Below are 26,387 nucleotides of genomic sequence, written 5' to 3'. Positions count from 1 at the left end.
TGCTTAAGGAGTAACATGCGCGTCTCGAGTGGATAACCCTGGTCGGAAGCCAATCATGTGGTGCGGTATGCAGTCGTTATCTTCGAGGTATCGGCCAACCCTGTTGAGAACGACGTGCTCAGCCATTTGGCCCACGCATGACGTGAGAGATATGGGGCGTAGGTTATCTAGGCTCGGCGCCTTTCCCGGTTCGGGTATGAGAACCGTGTGAGCTAGTTTCTAAACATCGGGTATCTCACCCTTTTTTCAGATCTCGTTGATAGTGTCAGTGAGGTAATTGACGGAGGAATCGTCCAGGTTGCGTAGGAGCTTGTTAGTGATGCCATCAGGGCCAGAGGCTGAGCGGCCATTGAGCTCATGGAGAGCTCGGCGCACATCTTCAATAGAGAAGTCGGCGTCTAAGTTAGTGTTGTCGCTACCAGAGTAATCACCGTGAGGGGTCACAGGGCCCATGGGAAACGGGAGATATTTTTCCATGAGGTTCTTGACAACATCTTCCGGTGACACTGTCCGTTTCGCCTGATGAAGTATCTTCACGATCGAATGACGCTGGTTTGTGCGGGTGTTGGTTTCATTGAGGAGGTGTTCGAGTAAGTTCCACGTTTTGCCATTTCGAACCTGACCGTCAATCGAATTACAAATTTCGTCCCACTGCTGTTTTGAAAGGATGCGGCAGTGATCCATCATGGTCTTGTTCAGCTGAGATATGCGTTTGCGCAACTTCCGATTAAGGCGCTGGCCCTTCCAGCGGGCCAATAGAGACTGTTTGGCCTCTAGTAGGTTGGGCGAGACGACTGTCCATCTTTTCGATTGGAAGGTCTGGGGTGATAGTTTTGGTTGCCTTGTTTACATCAGCTTTAAGCTGGGCCGTCCACGTCTCGAGGCTCAGTGGGGTATTGGGAGGAGGTCGTTCTGCACGGGTCTTGTGAAGGAGGTCCCAGTCGACCCAAGTGTACGACTTGGTCTTCCTGCTTACTGTGGGGAAGCGTACAGCCAATATAAAGTGGTCGCTACCGAGATCTACCACGAGGTTGGACCAGCAGGCGTCGGAGATATTCTTGACGAAGCATAGATCCGGCGTAGTATCTCTTTGCGTGGACGTACCAGTGCGAGTGAGGAAGGCCTTGTCCGTAATGAGAATAAGGCCCATGTCATTCGCATTTTTCTAAAGCTCGTTACCTCTGGGTGTGTCGTACGTGTAGCCCCAGGCGCTATGCGCAGCGTTAAAATTGCCTGAAATCACTAGCGGGTTAGGTAGTTAGGTAGGTAATCAACTTTATTGATTCACGAAGGAATCCTTTGAGGGGGGGTGTGGTTGGGGAAGTGGAATGAGGATGACGACGAGCCCTCGGGCCGCTCTAGTTGGCCGAACACAGCTGTGCTTCAGCGACCCTTCTGGCCCAGCTCACTGTCCAGAGCTGTAAACCCGGTTGCGAGCTGCGCAGAGCAGCCTCCCACCGCTCTTGGTGTTCTGACCCTTGCCACGGAGGCTTGGATTTGTTTGGACAATTCAGAAATATGTGCTGGAAGTCGGCTCTGGTGCTAGGACATAAGTTGCAATGAGGCGAGGTTTCACCATGTGTAAAAAGAGAGAGAAGAAAAGGAGTCGTTACTGTGGCCGTTTGAAGTCTGCGTCACAAAGCCTGGTCACTTCTGGAGAGAGATTTATGTGGCGGGGGATATGTTTGGCAGGAATTTCGGTAAAATAGCGTGATATCGTGATAGCTGAGGAGTCGATCGCTGGCACTTCGAAGCGAAGGCAGGCCGCTGTGAGCCCGGTTGGCGAGTGCTCGGGCTTGGGTGGGAGCGGCCGTGTTGCCGGGGTGTCCACAGTGCGCAGGGACCCAGAGAAGGGTGATGAGGCTATCAGGCGGAAGAGATGATTCAAGAATTTTAGCAGCCGGAGAATGAATTCGGAAAGTGGCGAAACTACGAATTGCAGTTTTTGAATCAGAAAAAATATACTCAGCGGAGGAGTGAACAATGGGTAAAGCAATTGCCGCCTCCTCTGCTTCCAGGGATTCTGCCGAATTTTGAAGGGACGCACTAGCGACCAGTTTTTGAAATCCATCTACGACGGCTACCACGAAAGCTTGATTATCTACATATTCGGCCGCGTCTACATAGACTGCGGGAGAATTAGGAGGGAAGCGCTTCTGAAGGGACTTGGCTCTGGCTTCCCGTCGCGCCCGAATATGTTCTGGGTGAGTATTTTTGGGGAGTGGCGGAATTAATAGGTTGCTGCTAACAGTGACGGGAACTGCGTGCGTCGCCGTGGTGTGACCAGGAACGTTGATTCCAAGTCAGCGCAGGAGTACCTGTCCTGTTTCTGAGAGTGATAGTCTTTGATATTGGCTGAAAAGATGCGCCTCTACAAGCTCTCCCAGAGTGTTGTGCACCCCAAGTTGAAGTAGTTTATACGTGGCTGTTGATTTAGGGAGATGGAGCACAGTTTTATAGGCATTACGAATGAGTCTGTTAAGTTGCTCGGTCTCCGTAAGTGAGAGATAGAGGTAGGGGATAGAATAGGTAATTCTGAATAGGCAAAAGGCCTGTATGAGGCGGCGTGTGTCTGCTTCCCTCATGCCGCGATGACGATTGGATATGCGCTTAATGAGGGAAGCTGTATTTTGAACTGAGGTGCGGATTAACTTTATTGTGTCAGCGTTAAAGCCATTGTCGGAAATATTAAGGCCTAAAATATTGATTTTATTGACCCTGTGAATAGGTGTGTCATCAAGCATGACTTGAATGTGACATGTATCTTGCTTTTTAAAGTCAATTACTAGGAGTTCCGATTTAGCCGCCGAGCAGGTGAGCCCAATATTGTTGGCGTGTTTAACAACAATGTCAGCGGCCAACTGAAGCTTCGATTCTATTTCGCCATGGTTTGTAGTATTGACCCAGATGGTGACGTCATCCGCGTACAAGTAGTGATTGATGGAAGAAAGTTTGGCAAGTTCCCGTGCTAGCGGTATGAGAGTAACGTTAAAAATAAACGGGGACAAAACCGATCCCTGGGGCGTTCCATTGCTATCTAGCATGAAGGGATCGGTTTTGAAAATGCCCAACTGTAGGCAGACGGACCTATTGCTGAGAAAGGCAGAGACATACCTGTGGTGCGAGAGCCTACGTTTAGTTCACTAAGAGATTGTAAAATCGAGGAGTGAGAAACATTATCAAAAGCCTTAGTCAGGTCCAATGCAAGGATGGCTCTGGTGATGTGTGGAAAAGTAGGATTTAGCACGTCCTCCTTAAGCTGCAGCATGACATCCTGAGTGGAGAGTCCCGCTCGGAAGCCGTACAAGGTGGAGGGAAACAGTTTTTCTTGTTCCATGTAGCGATTAAGACGATTGATAATTACATGCTCCATCAGTTTTCCTGTACATGAGGTAAGAAAGATCGGTCTCCAATTATCAAGGTCTAACGGCTTATTATGTTTGGGTATGAAAGTCAACTTAGCTGACTTCCATTCCTGGGGCAGCGTGCCCTGCTCCCATTGTTGATTCATGTAATCGGTAAGAGCTGCCACTGACTTGGAGTTTAAATTTTGGAGTGTTTTGTTAGTAATTCCATCTAGTCCTGGAGCAGATGTGATGCGAAGTTTGCTTAGGGCAGCCCAAACTTCCGCCTCTGCAATTGGTGCATCCAAGTCTGCATTGGGAGCTCCATTGTAGGTAGGTAACGATTCTCGCCTTGGGCCAGGGAAATACGTAGTTTTAAGAGCAGTTTCAACGTCTAGCCCTTGCTTTTCTACTTCAAACAAGAGTTTCGTAATTCGCTTATTACTTTCACATCGCGAGGAGCATGGATCTAACATATTGCGAAGCAGGTCCAAGAGTTCTTCATATGTAGAGTACCGTCGAGCCGGTTACATATCTGGTTCCATTGCTGCGGTGAAAGTTCGGCCGCGTGTTCTGTTACAAGCTGGAGTGTTTGTGACATTCTGCGTTTTAGATTACGATTATATTTTTGCTTGAGCCATCGTTTCTCTAAGCTCTGATAGGCCTCCCTTAGGTTGAGTAGCCTGCTGTCTACTGGATCACGGATATGTGCTGCTGGGGCTACTTTTTCGCTAAGAGCTAGATCCTGTTTAAGCTGAGACGCCCAGTCTTTGTAGTATTGAATTTCTTTTTTCGGGTTTCGGTCTCGGATTTCGCGACATTTATCCTAGTCAACAATATGTTTTAAATGAAGCTGTGGACGAAAATTGGCATGGGGCAGTGTAATTGTTAGGATGTAATGATCACTGCCGAGGTTGACCCCACTGTGTGTCCAGTTAGCTTGTCGCACATTTTTAGTGAAAGTAAGGTCAGGGGTGGTATCTGTGCTCACACTGTTGCCAATTCATATTGGTAGCATGCAGTCAGTGACTAGAGTGCACCTGTTTCGCTGAATGTATTGAAGAAGGCTGGTGCCCTTCCGAGTGTTTCTCCTGTAACCCCAATCTACGTGCGGGGCATTAAAGTCACCCGTTACAACTATGAAAGCAGAGTTTGCTATTTGAATGGCCCTATCGATTGCTTCAAAAACAGCAGTGAGGCAATCTCTAGGATGGGAATAAATATTCAAAATAAAATATGTGCCTTGTCTTGTACGACGTGGGAGAAGTTCAAGAAGAAGGCAGTCACTGTAAAGGTCAGAAAGATCATGCGCTATAAACGAGATATTCCTCTGTATATATGTGGTAGCCCATGGGGAGCTAGGATGCGAATGTACAGCCTGATAGCCGAGGAGTTTGCAAGCTTTTAAAGACTCTTGTACGGAGATGACATCGGGGGCCCGTGTAGACCACTGTATATAAAGTGAGAGGTTGTCTCTCTTGTTTCTTAATCCACGGCAATTCCATTGCCATATGCAGAGTGAAGAGGGTGAAGATGAGGCAAGGGTGCAGGAGGGGGTTATGGCTGCGAAGGCGCTGGGGAGGGTTGAGATTGTGGGAGAGATTCAAGCCGAGCAACTAACACGTCTAGAATACTCTCTACCTTATTGAAGCGTTCAGAAATTTGCGTAAAACCTAAATCAACCTTTTGTTTGAGTTCGCGGTGTTCTTTCCGAACTTTTTGACTGGTGCTTTTAAAATCGTCCTCCGACGACTCGATTTGCTCTGTTCTTTTCTTGTTTGCTGGCTGTGGAGAGGAATCTATAATATCGGTCCCTGATTTTGCTGCCATATCAGGCTCAATGACAGAGGGGGAGAGAGATAGGGGTGGAAAAGACGCGGGCGGGGCAGCTGTAAGTGTACTTAAACGTTCCAGCACCAGAGCCAACTGTTGCTTTAACTCTTGATTCTCTCGCATTAGACCTTCGATAGTCACCTGAGTTTTAGAATTTTCTTTAGCGTCAGAGAGCATACAACAGGAGCAGGAGGCTTGCTTTGCCCAGCTCACCTTTTCGGGTTTGGTGCTGAAGTCGCGGCTTTGTGAAGCACTTCCTCCAGGGCTTTTGCCTTTGCTGCCACGGCTTCGTCTAGGACTCCTGCTTCTGCTGCTACGGTTTCGTCCAGGACTCTTGCCACTGTTGCTACGATATTTATTGTCGATGCTTGGAAAAGACTCCTTCTCGAGCTGGAACTCGGGCTGCTCCTGCTGGTGCTCTTGTTGCGGCCTTTGTCGTGGCTGAGAGAGACGGCTGAAGCCACGCTGAAAGCGTTGCTTGCATGCCCTGTCACCCGTCTTGTGAGCGTCCCCACAGATGATGCACTGCGGGGTGCAGGGATAGTCCTCCGGGTGTTTCTGTCCGAAGCTTGAGCAAGTGAGGCGATTTGGCAAAGGACATACATCTCGTTAGTGGCCGACTTTTCTGCAGTTTAGGCACGCTTCCACCTTCGGTCGAAAGTGGAAAACGGCGTAGAGGATGCGAAACATTTTGACTGACGGAGGAAGCTCCTCGGCCATGAAGTGAATGAGCACTGAGCGTGAGGTACGCCCCATGTCCCTTGCTTGGACTATTGGTAGAAGGGGATTCGCCCGACGTAATTCTTGAAGCAACTCCTGAGGTTATTCACCATTCCAAGCGCGGTAGATGATCCCTGCCCGTGCCCCGTCCGGAGGAGCTATGTATGCGCGAAATCCCAGTTTTTCACCACGTAGCGTGAGTTCTCGTATTTTTGCATAGTTGGCAACTCGGTCGGCGCAAGATGTGGACACGGTAAAAATATTCTTGGCCAGATTGGTGCACACAAGATCTTCGTCGGCAACCACAGAGTGCAGTCCGCTTTTGGCGACTACAGCCACTCGTAACTCTACGTCGTTGTATTGGGCCAGATCTACGCCCGCACTTAGACGAAAGACAATCTTAAAGTCATCGACTGGCAACCGTGGCAGTCGTTTTAAGCGAGGACGCGCCACAGCTGTGTTGTCGAGCTTTGAGGAAACGCTGGGCGGTGATTCCGTTTTGCGTGCTGGCGTTTCGGCAGCTGACGCCGCTTTACTTGAGTGCGTTCCTTCAGTTTCTTTTGACTGTCGCCGAGGTGAGCGTTGTTGGGCATTCAGGACTACACTTTATTCTTCTGGGTTGAATTCTGTGGCAGGTAAATCCATGCCACTCACCATGTATGCCATTGCGTTGCCGAATGAACTTGTGCGCGCGCGTCGAAGCGCGAGCCCGACGCCGGTGCCGGTGGCGTTAGGGCTAACGAGACGGCGTTCCCCCGCTCAGCAAGAGTTGATGTTTGCAAAGCTCCTCAAGAACACAGAGGTTTGAGGCACTCACCAGCAGCGTCGGTAACTTGCTGAAGTTCAAGAGAGACCACTGTTGGCACCACTGTTAGGTCCTGCGAGACAGACAGCTTTCTGGAACAAGCGTGTGAATCTTTGTCTATGGTGGCTCGAACTACTGTATACATTGAGCATGTATACGCTTTGTTGTGATATGTTGCCAGAGAGAATTTCGACCATAACGTGCTCAATTTCGGGCACATTGAGACTGTGCGCTGTGCAGGTAATCTTGTTAGCGACCAGGGTGGCGATACCGCGTCCTCCCGAGGGGCCGGGCAACCAGTGGTATCCGGAAAACGTGGCGGTTGTACTACAGTCTCTGTAGTACAACTGTGATGTGAGGTTTGGCTTCGTGGCTACGGAGGTATTGCTGCAGGAAAGCTTTCTTTTGGGTGAAGCTCCTGCAGTTCCATTGCCAGATTCGCAACTCGTCAATCGGCCTGGCCATCATGAAGCATTTAGAAGTTGGCCTGAGCACCCGGTGTGTGCATAAGGGCCGCGTGATGCGGTGGACTGGGCACGGCTGTACGTTGCGACAACGGCTTACCCACAGCAACGGCAGGGGCGACGACATGATCAAGATATTGCTCCACTTGGCCCAAACGATTGCCGTGTACCGCGAGAGTAGACTGCACGAGAGCCATGCTTTCGCCAAGAAAGCGAAGGCTTTCCTTAATCGCCGATAGCGTGCTCCTAATGTCGTCTAAGCAGGAGGAGGAATAAATGAGGAAGGACAGCGAGGTTAGCCAGAATGTTGTCTAGCTCTGCCTTTAAAGCTGGCTGGTCGTATGCGACCGCGCGTTTCTTGGGTGCGCTTCGCCGTCGTCGTTACCGGCGCCTATGGGTTGCGGCTGCAACGGGGTGACAGCATTGTCGTCGTTGTCGGTTGTGGGCGTAGCAGCGCGTGCGTTTTTTATCAGTTTTTAGTTCAGCAATTGCGACTGTGAGTTTGCGTATTGTTTCTTTCATGATCGCATTTTCGTGCTTTAAGATCGTTATCTCAGATGTGGTGTGTGCATCATGCTCTGGGAGTGAACCCGACCCTACCTTTGATGTAGTGTTTCCTTTTCTCCCGACCGAATAAGGTCCCCGCTTATTCTTGTTGGCGTTGCCTGGCAATGGTGGTGCCGATGGGCTAGGCGGTCGTTGACGCGAGACCCCGGTGAGACTGGGGTGAGGCCTGGAACCGGCATGAGGCCCGGAACCAGAGTGGGAGCTGGAGCGTGACCCGGGCCGGGAACCTGAACGGGAAATGTGACATCAACCAGAACGAGACCTGTAGTAGCCTCGCGATACAGATCTGGTTGGGGTCCTACTTCGCGCGCTGCGGGAGTGGGTCCGAGGGTGGCTCCGGAACTTCGATACACGCATGGTGCGGTTCCTGGGACGACTCCGGGATCGGGACCGGGATCCGCTGCCATCGGATCGACCATCTGTAGAAAGCTTCGAGGCCTGGTCGTCGTCAGCGGTTGCGTTGAACTCGTTCATTTCTTCGTTACTGTTGTGTCACGTCGAGTGTGCTCGCTCCCATCGTCGTCGGCGCACCACGTATGGAATGTGGTAGCGCTCTTTACATTCCCTGTCGGCATTGAGGTGGGCTCCTCCACAAAGCTTGCATGTTGGTGTGCAGCGGTGTTCTTTTTTGGGGTTCGGCATGCTGCAGCCTCTGCAGATAACGTCTCCAGGGTTCGAGCCCACGTCCGTTCGACGGCCGAGCCGACCCCAGGCGTAGCAAATATCTATCTGTCTACGGCATAGTGTACATTGAAGTAGCACCGATCCGTATCACACTAAAGTGGGCACACGATGTCCATCGAAGGCCACGATCACTGCAGTGGTACTTCCGATGCGCTTGGCAGCCAAAGGTAGTCGATTGCGGTCGTTGACAATCTTCGCATCAATGTCTGCCGAACCGTCTTGCACGGGAATCCCTCGAATGACACCTTTGCATGTAGAATGTGGTGCCGCTTCGTAGGCACTAACTTCATAGGTCTTGTCAGCGATGCGGATTTCTTTAACGCGCACGTAGCGATTAGCATTTTCTCTCTGCGGCGTGCTTGCTACTAAGATATTCTGTTTAATGTTGGGGCAGACCGTGTCTGCTTGCTGATCCGATGGGATGATACCTGCCGAAGTCGAAATGGCTTCAGCGATTGTCGTTGGGCCAAACCTAGTGATTTTAAGACCCCCTCTGGGCCTAATGATGATGCGGATGTCGTTCTTTGGTAGGTGAGGCATTCGGCTTGCTTGAATAATCTTGTTCTTTGCATTTTCTCTGTTGCGGGGCTTGTGCTCGTTGCGTTTCAAAGCGCCATATGACGGCACACGTTTGGAGCCTTCATTTTTTGCTCGGCGACACGAGGCGGTCTGCCACCCTTAGTCTGGCGTGATTTCTTCAGGGTCAATGTCTTCCCCTGTCACTTGGTACTCCATCGCTCAGCGAGACAGTGCGGCTACGGGGCGCGCGAGCAAGCACGCGCCACGTTAGAGCAAAGAAGACACTCGTCATGGCTAGCTGTCGGTGGGCGAGCGACGATGGCGGAGGCAAAATAAAATGCAAGAAGCAAGCACTCACTGCGCCCCAATTGTGTCGGCAGAGTCCTTGTGTCTTCGGGAAGTCGTTGCAATAATATAACGTTGAAATCACAAAGTGGCGTCGCAAGAACGTTGAAAAAAGCAGGAGCCGTAGTGAAAGCGTTCGCACACTTCGGCTTCTTCTTCTTCCTCCATGCTAAAGGTGGCTTAGTTTTCTTTTATCAGCCAGTACTATTATTAGTGGATGGCAGCATTCAACGGAAAGACAGGTACAATTTTGACGAAAGGAAAGACCAGCAGCATTGGGCTCAGCTTTCACATTTCAACCATGGCTAGACCGTACCATTACCACCGGTGCCATCCGCAGGAGCTGTTGAAGACAGCCCGTGGCGGGCTTCACTTTGCGGCGATGCTTTTCGGCGGGAACATCAACACGCAGTCGAATAAACGGCCGCCATCCTTGTAACGTAATTGCTGGTGATTTCTTGAGGCCACCTGCATTTTTTTCAGCACTGTCGTAGGTGGCCGGCGGGTGGGGTCATTTGAAAGCCGTGGCGACATTGTTCGGTGCTAGAACGCCACTCTTCTCCGGCAGTGGCTCGTTTGAATCCTGGCGTTCGCCGAGCTTGGGTGCTGATGACCTTTTGGTGGGTTTCGCCGGCGCCACGAATGACACAGTAGAATCGCCCACCTTTCTTTGGAGGGTTGACGTGTCACCCTTACGGATGCCACCTCCTAGAGGCACAGGCAGAACCAGTGCCACCGGCTGGTTGACAGACCCATCCAAGTCACCTTGCGCTGTTTGATCCACCTGGACGTGCACTTTTGGGCCATCACTGCTGGAAGGCGCCAACCATTGTGGTGGTACAGACTGTTTTTTAGCGCTCGACGGTGCCCCGCGCCGTTTCCTCTGCCTCGACGCATCCTTCAATTTTTCATGGCATCCATCAATTCCTCTGCCTTTCACTTTACTGTCACCGACGCGTAGCTACGGCGCAGTCCGCGTCCGCATGCCTATAACGCCAGTCCTTGAATAATTGGGGCACTTTGCAACCTCGGCGAACATGCCCTGTGCCATGACATCGCAGGCACTGCATGGCTCGCCTGGGCACCACAACAAGGGCCAATTTTCCTGCGGCTCGGACCTTGTGGGGAAAGGTTGCACGGCGGGCTTTTTGATTCATGTTATTCGAGGTATAGCGCATCCAGGACGGAACAGAGAAGACACAGAACACACACTCGGCGCTAACTTTGAACAATGCGGTTTAATCCTAGAAACAGCAATACTTATACCCAAATATGGCGCGTCACAACTACGTGCTAGAACCAGAAAATTGTGATCTACTGCAACTCTTGCGACATCCAAATGAGGCAGTTCTTTCAATGATAATGATATCGATGGCTTGCTTATACATGCGTCCCCAAACTTAGCAATGAATTTCGCTTCTATGATGAGCCTTGTCATTTGGTTAGTGCTTCTTCCGAATATGCTGGCGCGATTATAGAGGGAATGGGCACCCGCATTCTTTGCAGTGAATTGCAAGAAAACCCTCAGGCTGTGCCTTGGCCTCGTTGGTAGATGCATCAATGATAGGCTGAATGAACACAAGAACAACGTTGCCGAGGCACAGCTTGAGGGTTTTCTTGCAATTCGCTGCAAAGAATGCGGGTGTCAACCCCTCTTTATTCGCACCAGCATAATCAGAAGAAGCACTAACCAAATGACAACACTCATCACAGAAGCAACATTCATTGCTAAGTTTAGGGACGCATGTATAAGCAAGTCATCAATATCATCATCATTGAAAGAATTGCATTATTTGGATGCCGCATGAGTTGCAGTAGATCGCAATTTTCTAGTTCTAGCACGTGGTTGTGACGCGCCATGTTTGGGTATAAGTATTGCTGTTTCTCGGATTAAACCGCGTTGTTGAAAGTTAGCGCCGTGTATGTGTTCTGTGTCTTCTTCTCTGTCCCGTCATAGATGCGCTACACCTCGAACAACTTATGGGGAAGGTTTTCCACTTTGAATCCAGGCTTCAGTTAGAACAGAGTGGTACGTATGGTTGATTTATATCTGAGGTTTAACGTCCCAAAACCATTTTATGATTATGAAAAACGCCGTAGTATGGGGCTATGCAAATTTTGACCACTGGAGCTCTTTAACGTGCACTCAAATTTGAGCACACGGGCACACAGCATTTTCGCCTTCATCAAAAATGAAGTCGCCACAACAGAGATGGTTCTTGTGGTTGAGTCTTTCTCTTTCATAACCTGAGCCCGCCAATGCTCTTGAGTCATCTCGGTGACGTTGCCGAAGACCACAAAGGTTGTCCGGATATTTTCGTATTGGACATTGTGAAGCATCCGGTAGAGGCAAAACTTTACCTGCTGGTCCTCTTGGTCGAAGATGGTACACAGACGTGCTTTAACTTTAGGTCGTCAAAAGAAGCCAGTTTTTGGCAGCTTCGCCGGTGTCGATGGTTACCGCCCACACTAGATTAATTTGGTGTGCCCCTAACGCCACGACGTCAGGAAGCACACCAACTAAGGTGAGGGTGTCTCGGAAGTTTTCGACCCTTCAGAGCCTCTCACGCACGTTTCCTTGCTAGAAGAATTTCTTGAGAACAGCATGGTTACGGCTAGGTCAGCTAGTAAGTATACGACCCGGTAAGCAATAATGGCCTGACTCGCATCAATTTGTCCCCAGGTGCTTGGTAGGCAAAACTGTGAAACAAAATAAAAACAATAAAAATTACGGTTGAGAGAGGAGGAAAAGCCGAGCTACTTGTCGTCTGCTACAATCTCTACGAGCGCCTCACCGCCGTGTCAGCCGCAAGCGGAAAACAGCCCCGCTCGCATTTTGATTTTCAGGTTGTGTTATTACTGCAAGTTTTGTTTCGGCAACTTTCGGTCACTAATTTTTTTGGACTTTCAGCACGTATGTGACACATTTCTGTGTAAATATTTCTCAGTTTAATGCGCCCGAGGCAGCAAGCCTTCGAGTGTGACAGTTTTGTATGGGCAAGAAAAAAACGTAATATAACCCTGAAGACTGTTCGAGTCGTCAACGATGTGCGACGACATATTGCGCCAACGGTGTTTTTACACGTGGGCCCTGTGTATAAGGCTCAGTGCGAGTAAATTCGGTTCGAGTGGTGAGATATTCGTTAGTGCAGCAGCCGGGAACGCCGCGAGAGAAGAGGGCATAGTGCCTGTGCAACTTGATTACTCCTGGCAAGGTAACGCCGAGCGGGGTTACCGCGGCAGAAGTGGTAGTATCCGGGGCAGTGGGGGGCGGGAAATTTTCGCACCTTCTTGAAATGCGGTGGATGAAATTATTTCCTTTGGGGCGTGTTTATCTGGATCTCAGTTATTTGCGCATTATGGTTTAGTTTTTGTTTTGCAAAAAGGCAATTGATAAACAACAGCTATATCAGTGGCAACAGACACCCCAGGACCTGGTTGATTGTCATGCACTGAGAGATGATATTGACGCAAAACAGGCGTGGTATTCAAACTACGCGCGCTAGTTCGTGCGCCCCCCTTCCCCAAGAAACCAGTGGCTCTATGATGAGAAAAGAAAAAGCCGTGACGGCGCGCGTCTCCTCAGAACGGGATTTTTGCGAAAGAGAAGTTGGGCACCGCTCGAGGTCTTCTGGGCGATTGATTACTGTTGCGGATCGCCTGTTAGGAACACTGCTACATTTTTCTTTACTTTTCGGGCGCAAGTTAGCTCCAATAAATAGTTATTCCTAAACCATCTCGATTGTGCGTCATAATTCTGGTGGAGGTTTTGGTTAATATAAATAGCAGAGGCTTTTCTGCTGCAATGAACATGCTAAGGCTGATTATGATGTTAATAACGATGATGATAACAGCAAGCTTGATTGTTCCCGGCGTTTTTTTTTTAAGAAAGGTGCATTCGCTATTTATTCGTGACGTCATTGAGTCCAATTTATGCAATACCTATTAGTCCACTAAAGCAGGGCACTGAATGAACAAGACTCACATATTTCGCTGAACATCACAACCTTTTTATTTACTTCGCACCGCATAGGATGAACATAGGATGAACAATTCGTTTTTGTGAGCACCGACTACGTGCAAATACCATGCTCGCAGGTACCTGAAAAAGATGAAGATATATTATCATTTTCCTTCTTTTTTTTTGTTGGTCAGTAGAAGCACCGCAAATAGTTTTACGCTGATGCTGTGATTGCTACATGGTCTCGGCCACCTGTTATCGGTACGCGATTTTTTTTCTCGACAGCTCCTTCCTGATTTCGCTCAATTACGAATGTATATTTTGTGCCGAACGTGGATGCCATCGTAATAGAACGAAGACATTGGGTTGTCACCAACTCCATGGCGGCATTGGGACACACTAATTGAAGTTTTCGAAGTGCTTACTGAGATCGTTTGGCGGCCACAAGTGACATCATCACGGAACGAGCTGCCCTTCACGACCACCGCAGTGCCCTGCTTTTCGGCGTTGCTGACAGTAGTCCTGGCGTGTTCAGGCGCTTGGCGACGCGTCCGGAGCCATCCGAAAAGGCGAGTATGACGGCGGCCTTGCGTTGGACCTGCCAGGACGGGCCACGCGGCTCGTTCACTGCATCGTTGCCGCTGCAATTTAGGCAGTGTGGGCGTTTCGTGGTGCACCATCCCCTGGTGTGGCTGCCAGCGCAGTGAAGACAGCACTTGTCGCGCCAGTAGGTCGCCGTGGCGTAGCCGAAATGACTACAGCGAGCACTTTCAAGGAACCTCGACAGCCGTGGACGCACCCGGCATTGCCGCTTAAAGCGTAGAATTTTAAGGGGATGAATGTTCCTCCGAAGGAGCCCCTGAGGCTGACCTTCGGACGAACAGTCTTTACAGTCTTCGGTGGTCAGCCTGCGGCTGACTCTCTACGCGAACATGTGCACGACACGACGGAGCTGCCGAAGCGATGTTTGCCGCGATGTCTTTCGGGTAGCGGTGCGTCATGGAGCCATTCAAGTGCGGGTCGATGCCGTACACCATGCTGACAGAGGTGTTGCGACTGAGACGTTTGCACTTCACCCTGGTCTCATAGATCTTGTCCACTTGAAGTAGTTACAAAAAGCCCGAATTGGGTTTGGTGTCAATAGCCACGAAGTTGCACCCGTCGTGGACGCGCACATGTCTGACAGTGGGAAATCTCAATTGAAATCCAACAATCGCTTCCATTGTCGTGGTCAGGAAATTCTCTTTTTTTTTCAACTGTTCGAAAGATGATCGTGTCTTCTTGCCTGCGCACGGTCGGCTAGCAAGTTAAGCTTTCTGAGAATTCGGAAGTGGTTATTCGGCAGTGATTTCAGTGATCATACCTCATTTTCAGGAGTTATATTGGGCACACTCATGAAATTTCTGCTACATATAAATTCTATTTGTAAAAAGATTTCCTTCGGTATCAGGGCATTGGTGAAGTCACGATTGTGCTTCAACATCGACATTCTGAACGCATTGTAATATGCATTCGTAGAAAATCATCTCAGTTATTGCAATAAACCAAGAAGTTATCCATATTCTGTGCACATTTGGCCGTTAAAGGTACTGCAAAAACAAGCAAGGTGATTCATAACTTTCGCTTTACGTCCGGCGCCATCACATCCTGTTGTTTATCAGCTTTGCGTATTACCCATTTCTGAATTGTGCGTTTATATAGTGTGTGTTTTGTTGGTCAAGGTTATCTACCGTTCCCTCATCAGCATATATTCTACTGTCTTGTTAAATATTCCCAATAAAACTACATTCACGGGCGCCAATAACCTGTTATTACTGAAAGTTCGCGCTATTATGAAAATATAAGCTTTGTTTTTTTTCATCAATTTTAAGATATAATGTACATTATTATTTTAGGACAAAATTGGAGTAATGTCAAGTGAATGTATAGCTGCTTCATTTTGGTGATTTCAGATACCTTGCTTTGTTTGTTTATTTCTAAGGGTTAAGTACTAAACACTTCGAAATGCCTTGCTACTCGCTCTTTCGTTCTTTGTATTTTAACTTTTTTACGTGTTAACATTGGGGGCCTTGCCTGCACTTTGTTATCTGGGGACCTCCTCCTGCATATTTTTCTTTCAATATACTACATTTCTGACGCCAATAAAGATTGATTGATTTATTGATTGCTTGAACGATTTATTTTACGATTGACTGAGAAAGGCGCGGTTGTGTTGCTGTCTGAGGAGTGGGCGATGAGGGTGCAGGGTGGCACCGCGGCCTCTCTGAATAGTGTTGTCTCACGTGGGGCCTTTGTGCGAGAAGAGTCGAAGAGTCAAAAAAGCTCAGTGCGAGAAGAGTCCAGCATGGAGAAATGAAGTAACGGGAAGTGGCCACTACAGCTTTCTCCCAAGTAAGTGTAGCAGCCGGGGACGCAGCGAGTGGAGAAAGCATGGAGCCTGTGCGACTCGATTTATCTTGTCAAGATGTGGCGGCCGAGTTACCGTGGCAGGCGTGTTAGTAGTCGGGCAATCGGGAACGCCTCCATGGCTTTCAACTTCAGCCAGCTACCTCATGCAGAGACTACATACTTTTCTCCCTTAAGCTGTGATTGCGGGAGGGCGTTCTTCAGGGCAAACACCCGCTTTCTAAAGGAGAATCTACAGCGGCTCCTTGGCTTCGGCTGCGACGTCTTTGACTGATTGTTGTTCGTGAAGAATGCAATATATTACCGCATTGCGTGACGCAATTAGCCCCTCAACGTACTCCTCCACGATTGGGATCATGTGGCGCCCAATGTACGGCATGTGGAATAAACACTGTGATAAATTGAAGCCAGACACCTTTCTTATCTCACCACGAAGCACGAAGCTATAACCAATAATTGTGAAATGCTTCTTTGCAGCATAGGACTGAACCCACTGCTAAACACCAAGACCCCCCGTTTCAGCTTTCGCCAGTTTAACCACGTACTTGTACGGAGCGCTTGGGTAGTGATTTTAAAGGCTTTTAGCCGGCTCTCTTTCGGCCTTCTTTTTGCATGTGCCTTTTTTGTGACATTTTGCAGTTGTTCTGGCCGCTTGTCTTGAGGTGACCCATTACTGGCCTCCTTTTGTACTCCCTGGCGCAGCCCGAAGGTGACGTACAAGGCCAGTGTGAGCTTTTCTTCCTGATAGAACTCCTCCAGGAGCTTCTGCGTCTTTGATATCTTGTATCCCTAAAAAGGGCTTCGCGTACTAAGGCACGGACCTGCTAGCAAAAGCCGTAAACGCGCAGGTGAAAAAAAAAACGTGTGCTCTTACTGCTCAAAAACATTTAAAAAACTCTCTCTTGGCTCAGCGGACATGCACGAATGCTAAAGTGTTATGAATTATACTATATATATACAAATACTATCTTGTCTTTGAAATAATATCATGCCATATAGTCTTTAGACAATTTGAAAGAGGAGACCTTGCGACGTATTCATCGTCTCAGCACAGCGCATGAAATTTTCATCAAATTGTGAGTAGCAATCACGCAAACACGTTTCTTTTAGCGCAAAAGAGGTGTTACAAACAGCAAGGCGCGAATTGGTATAAAAAGTTACATTGACATTTTTTTCTTTTTTTGGGATCCTATAGAAAGCAATACTCGTGGTAGGAGATGCAATACTTCTTGCCTCTCTTGTTTTTCACTTCACTATCAACAGTGACCAGGCTTCTGCTAACTAGAAGAAAGATCCTTTTTGCTGCTTGCTATTTTTCTGTCTCTTTTAGTTTCACTTTGCGGCAACTTTGTTTTCAGCATTATAGTACGAAGGTACCTAAGGCGAAAATTGTACCTGATGCAAAAGAAGTATATTCAAATCATTTTTAACTTGTCGTATGATGCTAACAAAAGCGAATTGTTTCAACAGGCTGGAATACTACCCGTAAATTGTCGCTACAATTTTAGGTTAGCATTGGCAATCAGGCGTGAATCAAACGAGAGTCGACATTTATTGTACGACCTCTCAAAACTGCAGCCAAATTTTACATTGTTTGAAACACGAAGTAAAAAAACGTGGAAGATAAAAACTTCGAGAACAAACTATTCCACAGATAGGTTATCCAACGTAGTTCTTACGTAACATAATAAATATGTGAAGGCTGGCATAGATTTTTTACACTGTACAGAGACTCAATTGCAAAATATGAACATATTTAGTTTTTAATAATTCTTTGCAGTTGCTGTATATTCTTGGTTGCTAATTTTATTTTTTAGAATTCAAGCTTGATTTTTTCATGTTTATTCATTATTTATTTACTTATATATTTGTTGTTTTTGTTCTTGTTGTTGACTTCACATTGCTTACTGTTTGCCACTGCTGTCGTGCTAAAAGGTTGCTGTGAGCCTTTGTCAAGCTGCCTCTTCGGAGAGCAGCTTTTACCTGCAGCTGTGCTTCATCAAAGAATTGATGAGAAAAAACATTATATTATTATTATTATTATTATTATTATTATTATTATTATTATTATTATTATTATTATTATTATTATTATTATTATTATTATTATTATTATTATTATTATTATTATTATTATTATTATTATTATTATTATTAAGGTCCCCAAAAAGAACGCCTTAATTATTTCAAAATATTGGAAATGGGTATTTCACTGTGGTCCTACATTAACGGGCTATCTCCATTTGGTATGCTTTCTCAACTCATCCACCACAATAAGCCACGTGCAATATTAGCTTTCAAATAAGTAAGATAAAACTCAATCACTCAAATATGATCCTCCGGCCACTTCACATTTTTATATACTATAAGGACTTGTGAAATTCGGGTGAAATAACTGTTGTCTCAAATATTGTTTTTTTATATTGTGAAATGCTCCAGAAAAAGCCTCAAAACTTTATCGTGTTTTTTTTTATTCACACTTGCTTGCATCAAGGATAAACCTACCTGATGGTGAAATACTTTTTACTTACTTGCTGGCAATAAACTTTACGAAGCAAGTTAATCAGAGAACTTTTAGCTTGTTGCTTATACGAACGCTAATACAAACTCAATCTTACCTTGATTAGGACCACATGGACAAGCGCCGGTGTACACATTAGTCAAAGCCCTGAGTGAACAGCGGTCACCACGACTGCCTAGTGGCTTACATCGTTTACGGGTGCTGCCGTAGTACAGGCAACATGTTCCTTCTACGCAGATCGTATACTTGCTGCATTGTTGGTTATTGCGCCTCAGCTATAGTGACGTGGACAAAAAAAACAACGCAGCAGTATAGTGTTGCAATTCTATGATAACTAACGTTTCTTTCCGACAATACAACACTTGTAATAATAATATCTAATTTACGCAAAATATTGTTGTGTGTCCAACAAATGCGGTTGTTCACTTATATACAGTTTTCTTTAGATTTAGGTGCAGTATGATGCCGATAAAACAAATGAAGGAAGCTGTCTTGCTGGCAATAGGGGCTGTACTAACAACGTTAGGAATGCACTTGCTTCAGTGTCATCAGCGCCACATCGGCAGCCACTTTTAAGAACAGATTTCAGCAACATTCTCTGGGTGAATCGACGTATATCAATCTGCACCGTATTTGAGCAAACAAGTGGGACGCGTTATTTTTAGCGGGCTCGCACTCCTCGATCTCCACGACGTTCCTTTGTCTTGTACTGCAGAACTCAAGAAGTGTATATGACACGTGTGAATATTCTCTAATAATAAGCATAATAGATTCGATATATAGCAGGAACAATATATAAAGAGTTACACATACAATAGGCACCGGTGAACCAAATATATCCAGCATATATGGCCAAAAACTGAGAAGTGCATACTTAGAATGACGCTTTCTATTACGGCAGAATATATTTAAGAGCATCTTTCTTTTCACTAATTTTTTTCATTCTTACATTGCTAGACTGCTAGACAATTATGCATAATTATGCACATGGTCAAAGAGTCAAATCTGTTCGATGATATCAGAAAGAACGTGGGGTTCTTGCTAAGAAGGTTCTGAAGTGTCTAGGTCAGAGGGAGATAAAACTTATGGCAACCAAATATGTGGCCTGTACCTTTGCAACCTTTGCAATCAAATTGTCTAGGATATGGAACTTACAAAGTGTCGCTCTTAAACGATCAATTGGAAGGACTGAGCATGACTTACAAACGTTATGAAGAAGTATTCATCATTATCCTGATACACTCACATGGGTGGTAACTCTGCCCACTTCGGGAAAACGTTACGAGCCTCTCCCCTGTCGGGGAAAAATTACCTAAATGAGACGTTGTATTTTATTAACTGGCCTACTCTATTATTTTTGAAAATAGCGTTTGATATGGGTGTTCTAACATTTTTCTTCTTCCATGCACACAGTGTGCTTGCTGAGCAACAAAACTTTCCTGTTTGTACATGTCCGAACTGTGATCGCAGGTTCATAACCAGGCAGCACTAAAATCAGCCAACGTGAATTTTCAATTGACCGCTGAAGAATTTCGAAGTGTCGTGTGAACGAGGCGGGAGATCATCGACAAGCCCTCGATTGAGATAGCATTATTCATTTGAAACATGAAGCGCACAAATATGCATGTGAACAGCGCACTTTCCAGAGATACTTTTCGAAGACTACATGTCGATACGCTGGCCGTGGCGGTGTTTGCCGAAATCTACACTTCTGACCCCACCACAGTATGCAGCTTGTAAAAGCTCCATCTAAAGTTTACCTAGAACGTTTCGAAAATTCGAGATATAGAAGTATGAAGAACCTGTGCACTTTTTTATAGAGTCTCAACCATATTATTTCAGTAAACCTGGTCTTTCATTTTATTGACTCAGAAGAGTAAACGCAGCCGAAGTTCCTACAAGCACATCGTTTCTCTGACAAAGCTTTTATTTTTAGCACTCTCAATAACTTTGAAAACAATTTGAGATGAAAAAATCGCAGCTGAGTTGCTAAAAAATTTTCTAATAATATAAGTTTTTGTGTTCACATGAGTACAAAGAAGTATTCCTGTGACTAAGACTGACCATGCAAGGCATGTGCGGACGTCACGTCTCCTTGCTTTCGTCCCCTTCTTGCCCCTTGAGTGTGGTATGACATGTGCATTCAGGGCAGAGGGCTGGTGACAGCCCGGAAACGTCAACAAAAACGTTCAGACAACCATAAGAAACATCTTTATCACCCATTATATGGGGATAACAGTGCCCTAGGCTGACTTTCACTCATTTCTCATCTAGCTGGAAGCCACCAAGCTTCCCAACACTATCATCGCCTCCTTCATTGATAGGAATATGGGAGTGTCGCATCAGTGACTGGGATGGTGGCAACTTCGGGTACGGGGCCTTGGTCTTTAATATGCAACGTTGATTTTGTTTACAAACAATAACTTCGCAACGACACCGGACCTTGCCCTCAAGCATTCGCGCCTGCAGAGCATATACCACCGAACCGATGTGACGGGCTGGACACTAGTGCTGGGGCGCTAGTCTTTGAGACGTGACGTAGAACTGGTAGCGCCAGGGCTACTGACTGGTAGCGTACCGGTCTTCTCGCCACCATCCAAAGCCCCCTGCCAAACCTTAACTACTTGACGACGTGCTATTTCATTTAGGTGACTGGCTCCCTCAATTGCCGCCGATGACGATCAGGACCAGCCGTGGTGCTCCGCCACCTTGCCATCCGCGGTCGATATTTTACACTGCAGGTCATGTGCAGTTAGCATTGCTTTTGTTGCGGTCGTTTTAAAGGTGCCGTATTCTTCGATAGGACCATGGAGGCCTCAGTTGTTTCGCTGACCTACTATGACGAGTGTAGGCACTGCAGCACTCCAACTTCCCTCTTCAGATGGTAGCAATGAAGTCTAGATTACCTGGAAGCTAATCCGCCATCACTTGTAATCGTCGTGGTCTTCGTCATAAAACTGGTCTTAATAATCTAAAAATGATTTTTCTCTCGAACACGAACAATTTGTTGATTGATATGTGGGGTTTAACGTCCCTAAGCCACCATATGAATTTGAGAGGCGCCGTAGTAGAGGGTTCCGGATATTTTTACCACCTGGGGTTCTTTCGTGTGCACCCAAATCTGAGCACACGGGCCTACAGCATTTTCGCCTCCATCGAAATTGTAGCCGCGGCAGCCAGGATCCATTGCCAAGACCTGCGGGTCAGCAGACGAGCACCTTAGCCACTAGACCACGGTGGCGGGGAGAACACAAATGACCAGACTCATTTCACCATTTGCTGCGGCCACGTAGCTCACCATGCTTTGAAGGTTCTCCAGTTTTTTTGCCATCATTAAGGGGAATTGAAATGGTGCGCTCCACAGCCAGCAAAGCATACCAACGTAACTTTCTGGTGTGATTTGGCACTGCTCTTGAAAAGGATGAGAAAGTGGTTCAATTGTAAAAAAAAAACTCTAAACAGCAATAACAAAAAGCCAGGACAGCGGGCAAAAAAGCTGAGTGCCAAGCGACTGTTGTGGTTACGAGATAGTTATGGCAACGGCTCTGTTCTTAAGTGCACTTGCCGGTAATCTCTGAAGACTACCAGCTTCGCGAGGACAGGGCCGTGGTCATAGTCAGGGGCCTGTGGGTGAGCTGCTGGCTACGTGCTCTATTCCTTCAGCCTAAGAAAGTGGGCCAGCATACCGGTGTTATCACGCACTTGTAGATTTAAGTCTTATTTTCCTGGCAGCGAAACGGCCGTCAGAAAGACCGGCCATGGTTGCAGTGTAGACTGATCCTCATCACAGCACAAAAGTGAATCAACAGTGAAATTGTGTGCAAGACTAGCGTAGAGTGGTCAGGGAAAGGTTGCGCTTCGTCAGTGTGGCCGAAACTGCAGAACATGCCAAAGGGCAATAAGGGCAATTACTTCACGAGTGTATGCCTGTTCCTTCACGGATTCGTAGCTATTCCCATGATGTTATAATTCTCATGTCTTTGTCTACTCGGCATGCCCTACTTCTTAAGCGTCTGGGTCCACAAGAACGTTCAGAGTGTGTGCTTCTATTTGTAACGATTATTGGAGTATCATGGGGTTCAAAAGTTGAGGTGGTCGTGTTACAGTGCCTCCCGCTCTTTTTTTATTTTTAGCACCACCGCTGCTTCATCAATGCTGTCCTTCTGAAGCGTGTACAGCTACCACTGCATCGCGGCTAAACAGCGCCACTAACACAGGCGGGGAAGAGAAGGGCACACTGATGAACACTGTGTTATGTGCCCCACACTTCGTTGTCAGCGCTCTATTCCTGCATTTGTGTCACAGCAAAGCATGAAACCTCTGGCTACAGTCTATTCTATCTTATTTATGTCAGACCACCAAACCACCTTGTTGACACCATTTCTTTTGATCACTGCTAACATATCAGTCACACGTTAGTGCTGTGCCATGGGAACTCCTCTCTGCTCGACCACGTAGATCATGCTGCGAGCCCTCCTCCCTTTATGTCTTTCTTTGTATTGTCTGTTCCCAGACATTGTGTACATCCACAGAGAAATGGGGATTATGTTCACCATTATTGTCAGTGCTACAAGACAGCAACCAATTTTCAAACTTCTTTGATTGTTGTCAATGCTTTGCGCCTTGAAAAACGCTCAGATAAAGGCTTCTTTCATTTGGAAATTCAACCTATTTCGACCACTGATCTCTACTACGGGCCGAGAGAGAGGAGAGAAGAAACTCTATGCAAGTGTCTCTGCTGGGGTCAAAGATGACGGGGGGCTGGGACACGGGCCCCTCTGTAGCCCCTTTCTTCAGGCGGCGGCCAGGCCTTGAATCTTGGCGGTGTCTGCGGCCAGCCGGACCAGCCAGAGCTAGTCCTCCGGGCACGGGCTGAGCAGCAAAGCCTCCCACTGGTCGGCCGTGGTGATTGTGAATGTAGGGTTCGTGCTGTGTTTAACTGAGTGAGTAGCTTCGGGGCAGGCCCATATAATATAGTCGAGCTCAGCGTTAGGTGCACCGCACGTTTTGCATTGTGGTATGTGAATAGCGGGAGAAATACGGTTGTACAGTGACGGACAGGGGAAAGTGCGTGTTTGTAAAAGACGCCAGGTAGTGGACTGCTGCTTACTAAGGCACTTGTCTGGTGGTGGGTATTTGAGTCTGGCCTTGCAGTAATACATTAGGATTTCTCCAAAGGTAACCATTCTGTCCCTCGCATTGTCGCGAAACGAGGAGACCATCATCTCTCGCTTAGCCGCGTCAGGCGGCGAGGGGTGGTGCTCTGTTGAATGACGCGCCCGGTGGACGAGAGCTCGGGCGGCGTCATGAGCATGTTCGTTCCCCGCGAGCCCCGAGTGGCCCGGAGTGCAGATGATCTCAACATGGCGACGACGTAACAGAGATGTACCTGTGAGAATTCGGAGCACCGGTCGGGAGATCAAACCTTTGGTAAAGTTGCGGATGGCCGTCTTGGAGTCGCTGATAATGCAGGATGCTTGGGTTGAACCGTAGGCGAGAGCGATGGCTGCTTCTTCGCCTTCTTCGGGTTTGTTTGCGCGAATTTTGCTAAATTCATGGCCAGGTGCGGTAATTATGTACTGCGGCCTGGTGGCGAAAACGAGGGCCACGGCCCAATGCGTAGAATATGCCGCTGCGTCTACATACGCCATGTACGTGGCTTTCGCGTAACGCTTGCCTAGTTGCTTGGCGCGGTCTACTCGTCTTTCCACGCTAAATTCAGGGTGAATATTGCGTGGTATTGGAGGAATCACGAAAGTGTCGCGAATTTCCGAAGAAATTGGGAGTTTCTCGCCAAACTGGGAGACGTAAGGTATGCCGAGCGCGCACATAAGATGACGTCCTTTAGGAGTTCGGCCTAATCGTTCGTTGTGCGTTATACGTTGGGCTTCAATGAATTCGTCTATAGTATTGTGAAGTCCTAGGTCATTGAGTTTCGCATTGGGCATACACATGAGGAGATGCAGCGCGCACTTGTAGCAGCGCCTGATCAATATGTTTGTGTTTTTGTCGGTGAGCGTAAGTTTCATAAATGGAGCAACGTAAAGGATTCCGCTTATGGAGAAGACGGTCACCAGTCGTATGAGATTGACCTCTTTCATGCCGTGCTGTTTATTGGCGATGCGGGAGATGAGCCTAGTAGTCTGATAGACATGATGGTGTAGTAGTTGCATTGTTTCCGAATCGCCGCCGTTCTGCTGAATGCGGAAGCACAATACGCGAATGGTAGGGACTGTTCGTATAGGGTGATGTTGCACATGCAGATTTATTGTGGGAAGATCTCTGTTGTAGGGAGATCTAGGTCGATAGACGAGTAACTCTGACTTTTTGGGGCGAGCAGGACAATCCTCGTTGTTCAGCGTAAGTTGTGATTCTATCAAATGCCAATTGAAGTGCATCTTGTATCTCTCCGTCACTACCTCTGGCAATCCACAAGGTGATACCGTCCGCGTATATGCTGTGGTGGAGGTGGGGGATATCTTTTTGAAGTGGCGGAAGGTGAAGCATGGCCAGGTTGAAAACGAATGGAGAGAGTACCGACCCCTGTGGTGTCTCTTTCCCACCGAGAGTGATGTAAGGTGCAGGCAAACCATTGACCGAGAGTGTGGCTGTCCTGTCCATTAAAAAAGTTGCGGATGTATTGGTAGGTACCGGCGCTTACGTTGAGCGTGGCGAGCGCGGCAAGGATGAATGAATGTAGCACATTGTCAAATGCCTTGGTAAGGTCTAGCCCCAGAATAGCACGTGTCTTATATCGAGAGCCGTCTTCACCGTCGATAATGTGACTATTCAGTTGCAGTGTCTTGTGTCGAAAGTTTAGGGCGGAATCCAAACATTGTATGCGAGTAGAGGGCATGTTGTTCCATGTACCTTTGTAGTCGAGTGCGAATAACATGCTCGAGTACCTTGCCGACACAAGATGTGAGAGATATCAGCCGAAGGTTCTCGATAGTGAGTGGTTTTTCTGGTTTAGGTATCAAAGTGACTGTGGCAGTTTTCTTTGTTCTTGGTATTTCTCCCGACTCCCAAATCATCTGCAGATAAGATGTGAGCGTTTCAAAAGATTCTTCATCAAGGTTTCGTGAGATTTTATTTGTAACTTTATCCGGGCCAGGCGCTTATTGGGGTCTCAGTTGTGAAACTGCGGACCTCACTTCGCTTTTTGTAATCTGGGAGTCGAGGGCTGGATTATCCACCCCATTGGAGCATGGGAGATCAGCCGAAGTAGCACTTACAATGTACCAACTAGATAGGCCTTGGATAAGGTCTTTATTGGTACCTGAATAATTGTGCAGAGCGGTGATTAAGGAGTGGCGCTGAGCAGTTTTCATCGGTGTTGGTTCTAGCATACGACGAAGAATATTCCACGTTTTGGACACGTTAGGTGAGCGTTCTATAACGTTACAAAGCTGATGCCAGTTCTGGCGGGAGAGTTGAAGAGCGTAATCTTCAATTTCACGCGTTGATATAGCATTGCGTTTGCGTAATGAGCGGTTCAATTTGTTGGAGTTAGAGCGCTTGCGCAGACCAGTGAGGGCCTTCCACATGTGCAGTAGCTTGGTGTTTACCGTGTCGCCTACGGCGCCTTCTGGGGGAGTCTTGGTAGCACGCTTAACGTCTCGTAGTAAGGAAGCTGTCCATTGGTCGATCGAGGTGGCAGATTCTGAAGAGGCCGTTGCCCGCAGTTCGTGGAAGACATCCCAGTCAACGAGGGCAGGCTGTTTGCATTTCTTGCGCTGCGGGCCAGCCTTGACGATTGTTTGTATTATGTAGTGGTCAGATCCTAGATGTTCATGAAGGTTGGACCACTCTGCATGCGTAATGTTCGCAGTTAAAGTGCGGTCAGGAGTGGTATCTCTGGCAACGCTGTTGCCCAACCGCTTAGGATATGCCGGGCTTGTGATAAGGGCTAAGCCAAGATTGTGGGTGTCTTGCCATAGCATTCGCCCTTTACTGGTGTCGTGAAAGTAGCCCCAAGCGGGTGAGGGAGCGTTAAAGTCCTCTGCCACGAGGAGGAGGGAAATTCTTGTCAACTTTTTGACATAAGACAGGGGCTTGTGAAAGCATTGTGATTGTTGCGGGCTGCTGTAAACATTGATCAAGAACATACTGGTGGATGTCCGGCGAAATGAAGAGAGTATTTCCAATATAATGTGTGGCACTGTATTCGAGAGCGAGGGGTGTTGAATTACAGGGATATTTCATTTCACGAGGACGG

At 47.5% G+C, this 26,387-nt stretch overlaps 1 protein-coding gene across 3 annotated transcripts in view; it reads right to left on the bottom strand.

The window, feature by feature from the left end:
- Window positions 1-13,269: 13,269 nt before the first annotated feature.
- The window catches only part of LOC142765419 (uncharacterized), a 179,839-nt gene continuing 166,721 nt past the window's right edge, over window positions 13,270-26,387 (bottom strand). For all 3 annotated transcript variants that reach the window (XM_075866403.1, XM_075866405.1, XM_075866404.1), the window contains 2 exons: window positions 18,267-18,444; window positions 13,270-13,383 (listed from right to left, as the gene is read on the bottom strand). In XM_075866403.1, coding sequence (XP_075722518.1) covers window positions 13,355-13,383; window positions 18,267-18,444 — 207 coding nt within the window. In that variant the 3' untranslated portion in view covers window positions 13,270-13,354. The remainder of the gene's footprint in view (window positions 13,384-18,266; window positions 18,445-26,387) is intronic.

The sequence above is a fragment of the Rhipicephalus microplus genome, chromosome 6 (genome assembly GCF_043290135.1).
Source record: "Rhipicephalus microplus isolate Deutch F79 chromosome 6, USDA_Rmic, whole genome shotgun sequence".
NCBI classification, from domain to species: Eukaryota; Metazoa; Arthropoda; class Arachnida; order Ixodida; family Ixodidae; genus Rhipicephalus; species Rhipicephalus microplus.
Note: the sequence above shows the minus strand (reverse complement) of the source record. Positions and strands in the feature narration are given on the sequence as shown.